Genomic DNA, 12,500 nt, shown 5'->3' on the forward strand with positions numbered 1-12,500 from the left:
TTTTTATTTTTAACAAAATGAGATTTAAGACAAATTATAAATGAAAAGGTGTCCTTTTATTATTTCTCCAACAAAATGCGGCACATTTCTTTGTGAAATTGAAATATGTCAAATAATAAAACTAGCTTGAAATTAAAGCATATCCCAAATCAAATAATACAAATAAAATAAATCTCTTCATATAAACAAACTAATGCTTTGGCTGTGCTTTTTCCATTTGAAATCAGAGGCAACCACTGCATTTGAATCATGACCCAAACAAAGATGCTAAATACATGCTATTTAGATTGCAAGTAGATTGTATAATTTCGAAATTTGAAGCAAAAACTGAATGGTTTGATTTTAGCTTTGTGACTGAGACGCAGATGTCACTCTCTGACAGCAGGTGGCGCTTATGGAACAGCAGGTGCTTATAGGCTGCTGCCCCTTTAAGACCGAATGCACGGATCCAATATAATGATGCGCTTGAGATTTCTTTCTCCACTGTTTACGTTCACTTAAGATATAACCGACGGTGTTTATGAATACTTGCCGAGATAATTTTGTGTGTATGTGTTCATTCAGATGCAAGCATACGAGAAAGAGGAATCGACTCGGTGTACGCGCACTGTCTGCAACGCGGCTCTTAAACGTACAGTAACATTTAGGGCAATGAAATCATGGAATCTTTTACCATTGTCATTAATTAGGATAACACGGAAAATGTATTTTAAAAGGCAGGTAAAGGCACACCTTGGAATTCTGTACTTCTAGGAGGTTGAGGTATAGGAATTAGTTGAATAAGTAATATGTTTTTATATAGTAGGTGTTATAGATATTAAAAGGGTAGAAGAAATGTTTATAGAGATGCTTTGGAATGTGGAGAATGTATTTAACAGCCTCCTTACTGTTTTTCCCTGACACATTCATAATTAATACTTCTGCCGGTGCGCTGTGGCAAGCTTTATGCATGTACTGGAGCGCTTATTAGGCTTTGTAGGCAATTAAAGGCTCATTATAATGATTTAAATGGTTTATTAATAAATGTACGATTAGTCGACTAATGCTTCAAATGAACGACTACTAGTCGACCAGAAAAATCCTTAGTCGAGGGCAGCACTATAAAATATCTTATGCTCCTACAACATAATAAATCTACAAATATTTTAGTAACATATTTCTATGAATATCAGGGAAACCTATATGTGTTTTTGATAAAGAAATTAAAAAAGAAATTAATTAATTATATACATATATAAATATATATATGTGTGTGTGTATGTATAAACTTTCTAGTGATCAGAGGATCCTGGAAATTTTTTTCACAAAAATATTGTGCAGCACAACTGTTTTCAACATTGATAATAATCAGAAATGTTTCTTGAGCAGCAAATCAGCATATTATACTGATTTCTGAAGATCATGTGACACTGAAGACTGGAGGAATGATGCTGAAAATACAGCTGCACATCACAGAAATACATTACAGTTTAACAGATTCACTTAAAAACCTGATATTTTAAAATAATATAATATTTCACAATTTTGCTGTTTTTACTGTATTTTTGATCAAATAAATGCAGGCTTAGTGAGCAGAAGAGACTTTCAAAAACAGTAAAACATTAACCAAATTTCTAAACGGTAGTGTATATATACACAGTTGTGCTCATAAATGTACATGCCCCTTGCAGAAAATGTAAATGTTAATAATTTTAACTAAATAAGAGGGATATACTGTATAACTGTATATTAAAATGTAACCCTGTGATATTATTGCTGGTATTTTTATTTTTTTAAACAGGACGGCTTACCTTTTTCGGATCCATGTTGAATTTCTTCCTGCCCATGGCCACATGCCGACTCTTCTGTAATGTTTTACTACAAACAAAAAAAACAGAGAGGAGGTCACTACTGTTTTCACGTTTGATTAAAAACCTGATATTTTAAAATAATATAATATTTCACAATTTTGCTGTTTTTACTGTATTTTTGATCAAATAAATGCAGACTTAGTGAGCAGAAGAGACTTTCAAAAACAGTAAAACATTAACCAAATTTCTAAACGGTAGTGTATATATACACAGTTGTGCTCATAAATGTACATGCCCCTTGCAGAAAATGTAAATGTTAATAATTTTAACTAAATAAGAGGGATATACTGTATAACTGTATATTAAAATGTAACCCTGTGATATTATTGCTGGTATTTTTATTTTTTTAAACAGGACGGCTTACCTTTTTCGGATCCATGTTGAATTTCTTCCTGCCCATGGCCACATGCCGACTCTTCTGTAATGTTTTACTACAAACAAAAAAAACAGAGAGGAGGTCACTACTGTTTTCACGTTTGAGGGGTGAAGTACACGGGACTCACTTTGAGTGTCCTACAAACCTACAGCATGTAGAGTTCAAGTTCATGTCAACGACTGCACTGTACACACAGCAACTGAGAGATAACGTCTGTGTGCTTTTATGTGAGTGTTATCTATCAGAGAAGGCAAATTGGAGAACGAAATAAAGCAAACACTGGAGCAACAACCAGAAGCACAAACCGGTTCCCATCAATAAAACGGGTAAATGTGAGACTAACCTGCCCTCTGTGCTGCTCTCCAGCCCCTCCACCTCTATAATGGCTTCTCTCAGCTCCTCTTTCAGTCGCTGGATCTCCAGAAGCAGCGCTCCTTTCCTGCGCCGGATCTCCTCCAGCTCGGAGCGCTCCTCTGGGCTCAGGTCCGCTGGGACTGTGGGCGAAATGAGGACACAGGGTCTGCATAGGCTTTTCACTTCCGTTCCTATTCACTAAACATCCAGGCCTCTTTCACACAAATCCACAGTTTTCCACATAAACGGTCACTCGTTTTCCTGCTGGCCTGTGTCTAATATATCATTCACTTTATGATGTGAGATGGCAATGCAAACATGCACAGGAGCTGTTTACATACTGGAGATGTTTGCATTCAGGTTATCTGTGGACTAACGGACGACTCTTACGACACCAGCTGGTGTTTGCAGGGTTTAAAGAGAGCAAGCCAGGACAGAACAGAGCCAAACAGGCAGAGACACATACTCTGACACTCCTCGCAAAACACATTTTCACAATCTTCAGCTCAAATCCTCAAGCCAATCACTTAAAAAAAATATATATATATTTTTTTTAAATGACACTATCAGCTTCTGCTTTCTGAACAGAGTCGGTGATATAAAGTACAATGGTGTGTAAGGTCAGAGATCGCTAATGAAAATGCTTCTACTTTGCATTTTTCTACTTCATACAATTTGTTTCCATTGCACTTCAAAATATCAGAATGACAATTTTGTTACATTTGGATGACAGAACCAAAAGTACCGACCCACATCAATCCCTTTCCTCCAAACTCCACCAAGTATTTTAATTTAAAAAGGTACAGTAGTAGTAGGGCCGCACAATTAATCAAATTTCTAATCGCAATTACAACTACGGATGCCACAATTACATAATCATTCAAAGCGGCAATTAATCGTTCAAAGCCCACGTATGTTATTCTGCATGCTTTTCTTTCTACATGTTATCTTAAGGGTTTTCCCATTGTTTTAATTTTAGTATAACATAATAATACCATGCATATTTTTACCTTTTTATTTAAAGAGAAACTAATCCGATGTATAGTTGACATTTGAGGCTTAATACTATAGAAAAGCACTAAAAGTTTTTCAGTTTTGTTTATTTTCATATAAAAATATGGCATGCAGTTGCTTCAAACAAAGGTGTAAACATCATTCATTCAATCGTAAATTAATAATCGCAATTACAATTTCAAAGGTATAATCGACAATTATGATTTTTGTCATAATCGTGCAGCCCTAAGTAGTAGTATATTTTTATTTAATGCCATGTCAGCATCTTTGGCTATTTTCATGGCAAAATAGAAGAACAATAACAATACAATAAAAACCAGCAAACAAACAAACACAAGATATATTACACAGGATTTTTTTACATTAACATATGATAAAAATTCTAAAACTTTTTCTAGCAAAATTATACTAAACTCTTTACGTGAGTTCACTTCATAAAAGAGTTTTCTACATACATTAAAAGCTGGACAGTCCAATAAAATATGTTTACAGAAAGGGGAATCTTGCAGAACATGCACTGAGTACGGTCTTCACCTTTCAGCAAAACCTATGTGACATCTGCTAAATACCACTGTATCGAATCTAGTTTTAACAGAGATTTCCGGATGCATTTTATGTGATTTATTATTTGTATAAAAAGGTACAAAATAAGCCATATTTTATTCTAAAACAGCAGTTGCAAAATGTTTAAAGGCAATGATTTAAAGAAAAAAATGTGCCAATTCAAATGACGTCAGTTTTGTCATTTGAACCTATTTTTGTTTCATCTGCAAATCCTAATTTTGCACAAATACCGAACATATATTTTTTCTTTTAGTTTAAAATAACAGTAAAAATAACCATCCAAAAATCCCTTATTCCAAACTCCCTTACCCCACTTCAAGTGTTTTCATTTCAAAAGATTCAAAATAAAAAACATTTTATTCTAAAACAGCAGTAAACAATTATGAAAATAGGTTAACCATTACAAAACAAAATCTGCCAATTCAGATGGTAGATCTTTTGTTTCATCTGCAAATTCTAAATTTGTACATATATACTTTAAAAATCTTATTTTTTGAAGAAGAAGAATAAAGTTAAAGTTAATAAATAATACTAATAATATGAGAATGTCTGGGAGCTGTATGAACAAAACCTGATGATCATGTTCACCAGCATCATCTGAGACGATCCAAAGAGCATCTTGAGCTTCAAAAGAAGAACATCTCAGAAACAGAAACTCACAGATCAATTGCACTTATGTACTTCCATCCGATTATTCACACAGAAATAGAAATTATGGGTTCAACAAAATGTTTCTTTGTTATTTAAACCCCAGGTTTTTAAAGGGGCCCCTGTGGACTTTTAGAAGTCGCTATACATACACTCTAAAAAATTCTGGGTTAAATACAACCCAGTGCTCGGTAAAATAGGGACAAACCCAGCAATCGGCTGTTTTGACCCAGAGGCTGCTTTAGAGTGTATGCCTCCATCCTATCTTCAAGATCTTCCAGTAAGGTATGAAGTGTGCAGGCTGGTGATGACGACACATGACAAGCACAACTGAGTTTAGAATTCACTAAAAATTAGGTTATGACAAGATAAGGCTGAATCTGTATAAGGGTCCGAAAAAAGACACTGAAACATCCAAGAATGACACATATGTGACGAACAGCTGAAAAGTATCACATGAGGCCTCTAAGAAACTATGCAACACAAATGTTGCCATTAATGTATTCAGCCTCTGATAAAACCAAACAGACACATTACAGATGTAAACAACTGAAGGAGGCCAAACATGAACGCATCACAATGACTGCTGATGAGAGGCTGAATTATGCACTGCAGCTGCAGAAACCATAGACGTGACAACAAACGGCTGACATTAGCGTTTGAACCTTTAAAATAACCAAAGCATCCTTCTACATTGCGCCTTTGCAGAGCTCGTGTGAATAAGGAGAGAGTCAGTCGCGATGCGGCACTAAACACAGCGCTAAACCAGCTTTACTTACTGTAGTCCAGATCATCCATTTTGGGGGCTTTGCTTTTAGGCATATATGTGTCGGAATCGAATGTCATTCAATAACCGAGAGATAAGGATATATAAAAATATACCCCACAAACGAAAAGGAAATAAATAAATAACTAGGCGGAGGACCGAAAGGACTCAGACAAAGGAGGAGTCGCGAGCGGAAGCTGCGCCTCAGTAAAGCTCACGATCCGGAACGGCGGCCATCTTGGTAAGGGCTTCGAGCTTCTGTTGAGTTCGGGGCAGTTTTTAAATATTATGTAATAATGTGATTTCTTATATAGGCTACTAGTACTTACTCAGTACGCAGTACAGCGGAGAATTTATAGTTTTCCCTTTAACGTTTGTAACTCAGAGACGATGCTGTTACAACCAGCTAAGAGTAGGGGTGTGCGATATTGACAAAAAATTATATCTCGATATTTTATGGGATTTTATCGATAACTATAATTAGATGATATTTTGTTGAGTGTGTTATTGTGCTGGTACCAAAGACTGCCGAAGACGCTGACTCCTAATGTTTTTAATATTCTTCATATTCTGTGTGGTGGTCAGTTCATACTGATATAAATTCATCTTTTCCAATAAGTTTAAACTGATTTTTGCATTTTATGGGCATTTTTACCTTTATAAAGCCATTTTTTCTAAAAGTGTCCATTATCTTTTGAGTCAAATTCTTACGTTTAATCAGGGAATTAGAATAATAAGACATTTGGGCTGTTACCGAGCAAATTAAATCAACACAGAAGCTGCATCTGAAGTCACATTTAGATGCATTTACACACATGTATTTTGTTTAATGCATGACATGAATGCATTTAACCTGCAATTACAAATGCATAAATAATATTTTGATATATTAAACATAAAACGTCGAATACTGATATTTGAAATGATTTAAAACATGAAAAAAAATCACAAAAAAAAGAAAAGAAAAGAAAGAAAAAGCCGAAATGTGAAATTAGAACCGCCAGTAGGTGGCAGCAAATCACTGTTAATAAGTGAGTCACTGCGATTGAACCGAATCATTTAAACGCTTGATTCATTCAGGAACGAAATTCATGTTGCTCAGAGACACAAAACAACATTGTGGCTGTATTCGGAATGATTTTTGTTGGCGAAATAGAGCAAAAACAAGCAATATGGTGTCTAAAACGTAAGTCTCTTAATTAACTTATTGTTTATTGAATTCAATGTCACATTTGTAATCATGGTAATTTTTGGAGAAAAACGGCACTCTTCCTGTGAAATATATGAAGTGGTATAAATATATAAATTTTCTGCCGTCATGTCTTGAATTTGTGATCATTCTAAATGCATTTTAATAGACTGAATCATGCAGTGAAAGAACACACACTAAATGCGCACACGCACTAGTCTAGACTTCACGTAATGTATGCATGCGCTCTGTAGGGATGTTTTGAATGGTTTTTGCTAAATACTCGATAATGTCAAATCGCACATCGTTAAAACAACAATTACGATATTATCTCAGACGATATATATCGCACACCCCTAGCTAAGTGTAACGGGGCTGACGAGACGTGAGACGTGTGGATCCATCTGCAAGCTTTTATTAAAGAGACGTGGTATAACAGGCAGGGTCGAACAATGGCAAACAGGTATATGGCGGGCAAAAACACAAGAATAGTCCCAGGGCTAGCGTAGGTCACCGATCGGCAGACAGAATCACAGGGGCGAGACGAGAGGGAGAAATCCAGGAAAACAGGCAAAGATCAGAAACCGCAAAAACAGGCAAGGCAAGGCAAAACAAGGAAAACACGGAGACTCGGAAAGGGGTACAGACTAAACAATACTCAGCTGAGAAAGGTGGTTAGAGTGGGTGTTATATAGTGAGTGAGGTGATTAAAAACAGCTGTGTGCAATGAGTGCAATCAGTGCAGTGTGCAAATCGAGCAAAGAATGATGGGATATGTAGTCCAGGGTGCTATGCAACAGTTTGTGTTGTGCGAGAGTCAATGTAATGGAAAGGGTGACCTCTGGTGGTGAATAAACGGAAGTCCATGGACCGAATTCATGACACTAAGGGTAGTGGACATCTATTTAAATTTGAACATTAATTTATTTTGTAAATCAAATAATACCCACCCCCATCAACCCCTTCCCCAAGTCCACCACATTTCAAGGTCTTTGATTCAAAAAGATACAAAATAGTAAACATTCTCTGGCCTCCCCTATTTATACTAGTAGGCCTGCTTATTTAGTTTGTAGCACTTGTAATTATTCCATATGTATAGGCATCCCTGTTGAAAAAAACAGCATATGCTGGTTAGGTATGTTTTGAAGCTGGGATGCTGGTTTATGCTGGTCCTTTGCTGGTTTATGCTGGTCATGTGCTGGTCTTAAGCTGGTCGGACCAGTTTAGGACCAGCACATGACCAGCATAAACCAGCAAAGGACCAGCATAAACCAGCAAAGGACCAGCTTAAACCAGCTCAAACCAGCATCCCAGCTTCAAAACATACCTAACCAGCATATGCTGTTTTTTTCAAAAGTATAATAACAAAAAAGTATTAAACCAAATGTTCTCATTATACATAACAACTTATGCGTGCTGAAATAGTAGTATGAAAGAATACAAACTGTCCTAAAATAAGTTTATACAAGGTATAATTAGGTAGCTAGCCTACCTATAATTATAACATTTTGTGGGTGGATTATTTAGACAGCTGATTTGTGTCTGTTTGTGTTTTACTTAATGCACATGAACCAGAGGAAGAAGAAGAAGATTCAGGCTTTCTATCTCATTTTAACACCTTAGGGAGCTTTTGGGTCACTATCGCCATTGGCTAGCTCACTTGGGTTTTTAGCCTTTCTAAAGCTAATTTCTGAAAATATGTAGAGTAAAAAGAGCTATATCAAGAGTCTGATGACTTATGGAAATGGAAATTCTGTCACATTTGCTGATATGCTGTATAAAGGGATATATAATAGACATATTTATACAGCACTTTAAATAATTTAATGCACGCCCATCAGAGTTTCCCATTCTGACCACCTTTATGATGGGGTTCTATGAGTTCATGTGATAGACTTATAGTCAACTAGATGCTCAAAGAAATCACTACAACACAACTTTATTCTTAGAGAACAAATATTTATGTATTTATTGTTTACCAAACTTAATAAAGTCTTGAGAAAAAGAAAAAAAGAACAGGAATAGGATTGGCAAGACCTTATATAAAATCATACATATTTTCCAATTCTTTTAAAAAACATGACCTCAGGCTTTAGCAACAGTTCAATATGATAACAAAAACACTACATATCAAATATAATAACATTGAAATATAACAAAAATGTCATAACTGACAAGTTACACTGTAACTATAAGGCAGTGCCAGATATTACAGAAGATTATGAAGCTTGTTTTGTCATGATGTAACTAACAGTACTATGAACTATATGATAATATGACAACCAAATGGAAAAACAGTTGTTGGAACAATACAGTAGCTGAGATTTGGGTTCTATGTAAATGTGGGGAAAAAAAGGTTATAATGGAAAAATGTGTGTGGTCTTACATCTGTGTATTATTCAGCCTTGTTCACTAACATATTAGTGTTTTACTCTGAATAATAATTGCTTTTATTTAGGGCACTTGGTATTACAGGGATCTCCTGACTGGAAAAGTCTATAAACACTAACCAAAGGGAACATAGACAGGGCACCTAACATAGAGCCCAGCTGCACCACAGCTCCACACCACACGAGGGCGCTGTGGCCTTCATCTCGCAGGATCACTCCAATAATCACCTTCACATAGGACAAAGTCAGGACAAATATGACCCAGGTTATGACCTAAAGATAAAGCGAGAAAGAGAAAACGGAGATTATGTGAGTTTTTTTGCCCTCACAAACATTTTTTAAAAAAACATTTTGAAAAGCATTTTAAAGATCTAAAGAAACTTTTTCCACTATAAAGAACTTTTTGTGCAGTGTAAACATTCCATGGAACGTTAACGGTTCTTCATGGAACCACTTACGACAAAAAAATAACCTTAAATATTAAGAATGTAAATTCTAGTGCCAGTAAATTTACTTTACGTATCCTTGTAAAATATTGAACAACTAAGACCAATGGAAAGCATGTGTGTGAGTCTTACGATGAGTGCTGCTCCTAGGTCATGATTGATCAGCAGAGGGCAAGGGCTTATTGCTGCCATGGCCATTATATATGCTCCAAACCCTGTGCCGGTCACTGTCAGAACCCCCATCAGCACCAGAGACCTTCGGCATGATTAAAGAAAGCATGTCAGCCAATCAAATGCAATTCAGACATGGAATAGTTGCATGAATTTAGCGCATCATTGTTCTCACCTTATTGGCACAAACATGGCAATGAAGCAAGCCACTGGATTGGCTACTGAAGACAAAGTGGCTGCAAGATGATAGGCCTGATTTCCATACGGCAAACAGGAGTAAGCCTGGACCGAGGGCAGGACTGCATTGGTCAGTGCATTTACCCAGGCCAGAACTATAAATATGAAGACCAGCTCCATTGTGCTGTAGGTTCCTTTTCCAAATGAACTGTGTTGCTTTCTCACCAGACCTTCTGGGAAATCCAACATGGGCCTTTGTTCTGGAGTTTCATTATTTGGGGCCTGGCTCATATCAATCTTCTCCACCCGCTGAGAATCATCAATATAACCTTTGCGCTTGTGTTCCCGTGCCACAGCTGGGTGGAAGTTGAGTAACAAGAAAGCGCCCATGCACACCATCATCATCGCACTGAGGAACAGGAAGAAACCCTGAGCGGAGAAGTTTGCCGGCTGGTAGTGTGCCTGCAGTTCTCCATCGAAGTCCCAGGATGAGTTCCCCATGCTAAAGTTTGCATTAACACTGGCATTTTTGCAGTGGACCACCCCTACGCCTTGGATAAGAGCCACCAGCGCTGGGACCAGGCCGCTTAGACCCTCTCCAATGAAGTAGGTGGTGAGGTACCAAGGCTGTAGACGCATCATGAAGGGTAGAAATGTGACGGACGAGGTGCAGTCGACCACAGACAGCAGGAAGCTGAGGGACAGTAGGGCAGCACTGTGTTTGCCTCCTCCAAAAGTTAGTGTGCGGTTCCAGAGGAACGCCAGGAGGAAGGTGGCCACCACACCGACCGTTACGATCGTGTAGATAACAGGCCGCTCGTCCAGCATGCCCGGTCTGAAGCGGTGCATGAGCGTGATGAAGAGAGGCCCGATGTTGGCCATCTGGATAATGATTGTGAGGTAGGAGGGCAGGTACCAACCCTCAGGAATGGAGGGGACGATCAGAGGTAGCTCCACCCACATCCCGTTAATGGCCACCCATGATCCGATGCCAAAGAGGCAGGCCAACACGTGTGTGAACAGCGACATGATGAAGGCACTGAGGTCCACACGTCAACAAGGCAACTGGTTTTTATAGGTTATCTGAAAGATGGAAGTACAGGGAAACTAATTAGTTTTACAACAGCCTTTCCATTTCTTTGACTTTTAAAGTGCTGTTTTGCCTTCAGAAAACTTAAATAAATTTGATAAACTGAAGCAGTACCAATACTACTTTAACATTGTGCTGTGCATAACAGAAAAGAGAATATTCGAGAACAGAAGCTGAGAAGCTCAGATTTCATGATGCCACGATGCCAGTCTCAGCCCCAGACGTCACGCCCACAGAACGTTGGCTGAACGTCTGATGCATATTGCACACAAAATTGGAAACACTTGAGGAGTTTCGAAGTCATTAATCGGATTGTTTGAATCATACAGGATTTCCGGAAGACGTGTGTGTCACGTTCTTTAACGTTCCGCCTGGAAGATGCCATGATGCCAAGCCCCTCATGAAAGAAGAGAGCTGTTGTGTTTACTGTAACTGTGTTTATCTGGATCAACTAAACGCTGAATTTTCAAAAGTATGTGAAATCTTTAAAGTCTGCGGCATAGAATCTTTAAAATACGTCCAAGAGTTTTACACACCAGTCTGTTATTGTGGGGACATTTCCACGCCCCTAAGCATGATACGGCACAAAACGAAACGTGATTGGTTGCTTTACCTGTCAGTCATAAGGTCTCTTGGGCGGTCTTTTCAAAGCAGCCAAGGTTCCCAGACCTTCTGCCGTCAGTCTGAAGGTCTAGCTACATGAGACTACCACAATGCTATGGTGGTTTCAAGGTGTTTCTAAGCGATTGCTAGGTTGTTTTGAGTGGTTGTTAGTGTGTTGTTATGATTTTTTGGGTGGTTGTAGGTGGTTGCTTACTGGGCCAAGTCTCTGATCTTCTGGTCCCTCCTTCGATGTAAATCTGTGGGATTGTTTTTCAGCTCTTTTATCATACAGGGGTGCGTTTATTGTATAATTATGTAATTTGCTGCTTAACCACCATTGCATCATTGGAGAAATTAACTAGTTATTTGCGAAACCGTTGTAACAACATCACACTTTTGTTGTTTGAACCATGTTGTTTCAACAATAGGATGGATTGTTATAACGTGCGTAGGTGATGGACAATTATAGTTCATTTACACAAACAACAGAAAGCCATTAATTTTTTTATTACGCTAATATGCAGTTTACTTTAATTCCGTGGGCATGTGGTTCATTCAGTCAGCAGCTTTCTCTGTAACATAATTTCTTCAAAATACTGCTGTAACGAAGATGGCATCTGACGACTACTTCAATAATTTTGTTCCCCATAGTTTTCCTTTATTTGATGTTTAATTTATCACTGGATCCCTCCTTACATCATTCTTCCCCTTATGCATTTATGCACATGCGCACTCTTTATAAACGGTAATTTACATGGATTGAAATGTATTTAAATTGAATGAAGGGTATGGAATGAACTGTTAGCTTGCTTATTATGGCCACGAGCGTGATCTGTTTAGGTCAACATGTCATACTCCCAAA

The 12,500-nt window shown here is 37.7% G+C and overlaps 2 protein-coding genes across 6 annotated transcripts in view; both read right to left on the minus strand.

Annotated features, from left to right (window-relative positions):
- Positions 1 to 5,991, minus strand: part of cyth2 (cytohesin 2) — a 17,783-nt gene extending 11,792 nt beyond the window's left edge. Inside the window, exons 1-3 of one of the 3 annotated variants that reach the window (XM_016242773.1) lie at positions 5,586 to 5,991; positions 2,570 to 2,720; positions 2,215 to 2,281 (exon numbers count right to left, since the gene is read on the minus strand). In XM_016242773.1, the coding sequence (XP_016098259.1) occupies positions 2,215 to 2,281; positions 2,570 to 2,720; positions 5,586 to 5,652 (285 nt within the window). In that variant the 5' untranslated portion in view covers positions 5,653 to 5,991. Of the gene's footprint in view, positions 1 to 2,214; positions 2,282 to 2,371; positions 2,465 to 2,569; positions 2,721 to 5,585 lie in introns of those variants that run through there. The other 2 variants (XM_016242775.1, XM_016242774.1) reach the window with 2 other exon arrangements.
- A 2,869-nt stretch (positions 5,992 to 8,860) lies between these two features.
- The window catches only part of slc52a3-2b (solute carrier family 52 member 3-2b), a 12,047-nt gene continuing 8,407 nt past the window's right edge, over positions 8,861 to 12,500 (minus strand). For all 3 annotated transcript variants that reach the window (XM_016242767.1, XM_016242766.1, XM_016242769.1), the window contains exons 2-4: positions 9,944 to 11,028; positions 9,730 to 9,853; positions 8,861 to 9,424 (exon numbers count right to left, since the gene is read on the minus strand). In XM_016242767.1, coding sequence (XP_016098253.1) covers positions 9,212 to 9,424; positions 9,730 to 9,853; positions 9,944 to 10,974 — 1,368 coding nt within the window. In that variant the 5' untranslated portion in view covers positions 10,975 to 11,028 and the 3' untranslated portion in view covers positions 8,861 to 9,211. The remainder of the gene's footprint in view (positions 9,425 to 9,729; positions 9,854 to 9,943; positions 11,029 to 12,500) is intronic.

This window comes from Sinocyclocheilus grahami, unplaced genomic scaffold, assembly GCF_001515645.1.
Source record: "Sinocyclocheilus grahami isolate Dianchi unplaced genomic scaffold, SAMN03320097.WGS_v1.1 scaffold672.1, whole genome shotgun sequence".
In the NCBI taxonomy this organism is placed as follows: Eukaryota; Metazoa; Chordata; class Actinopteri; order Cypriniformes; family Cyprinidae; genus Sinocyclocheilus; species Sinocyclocheilus grahami.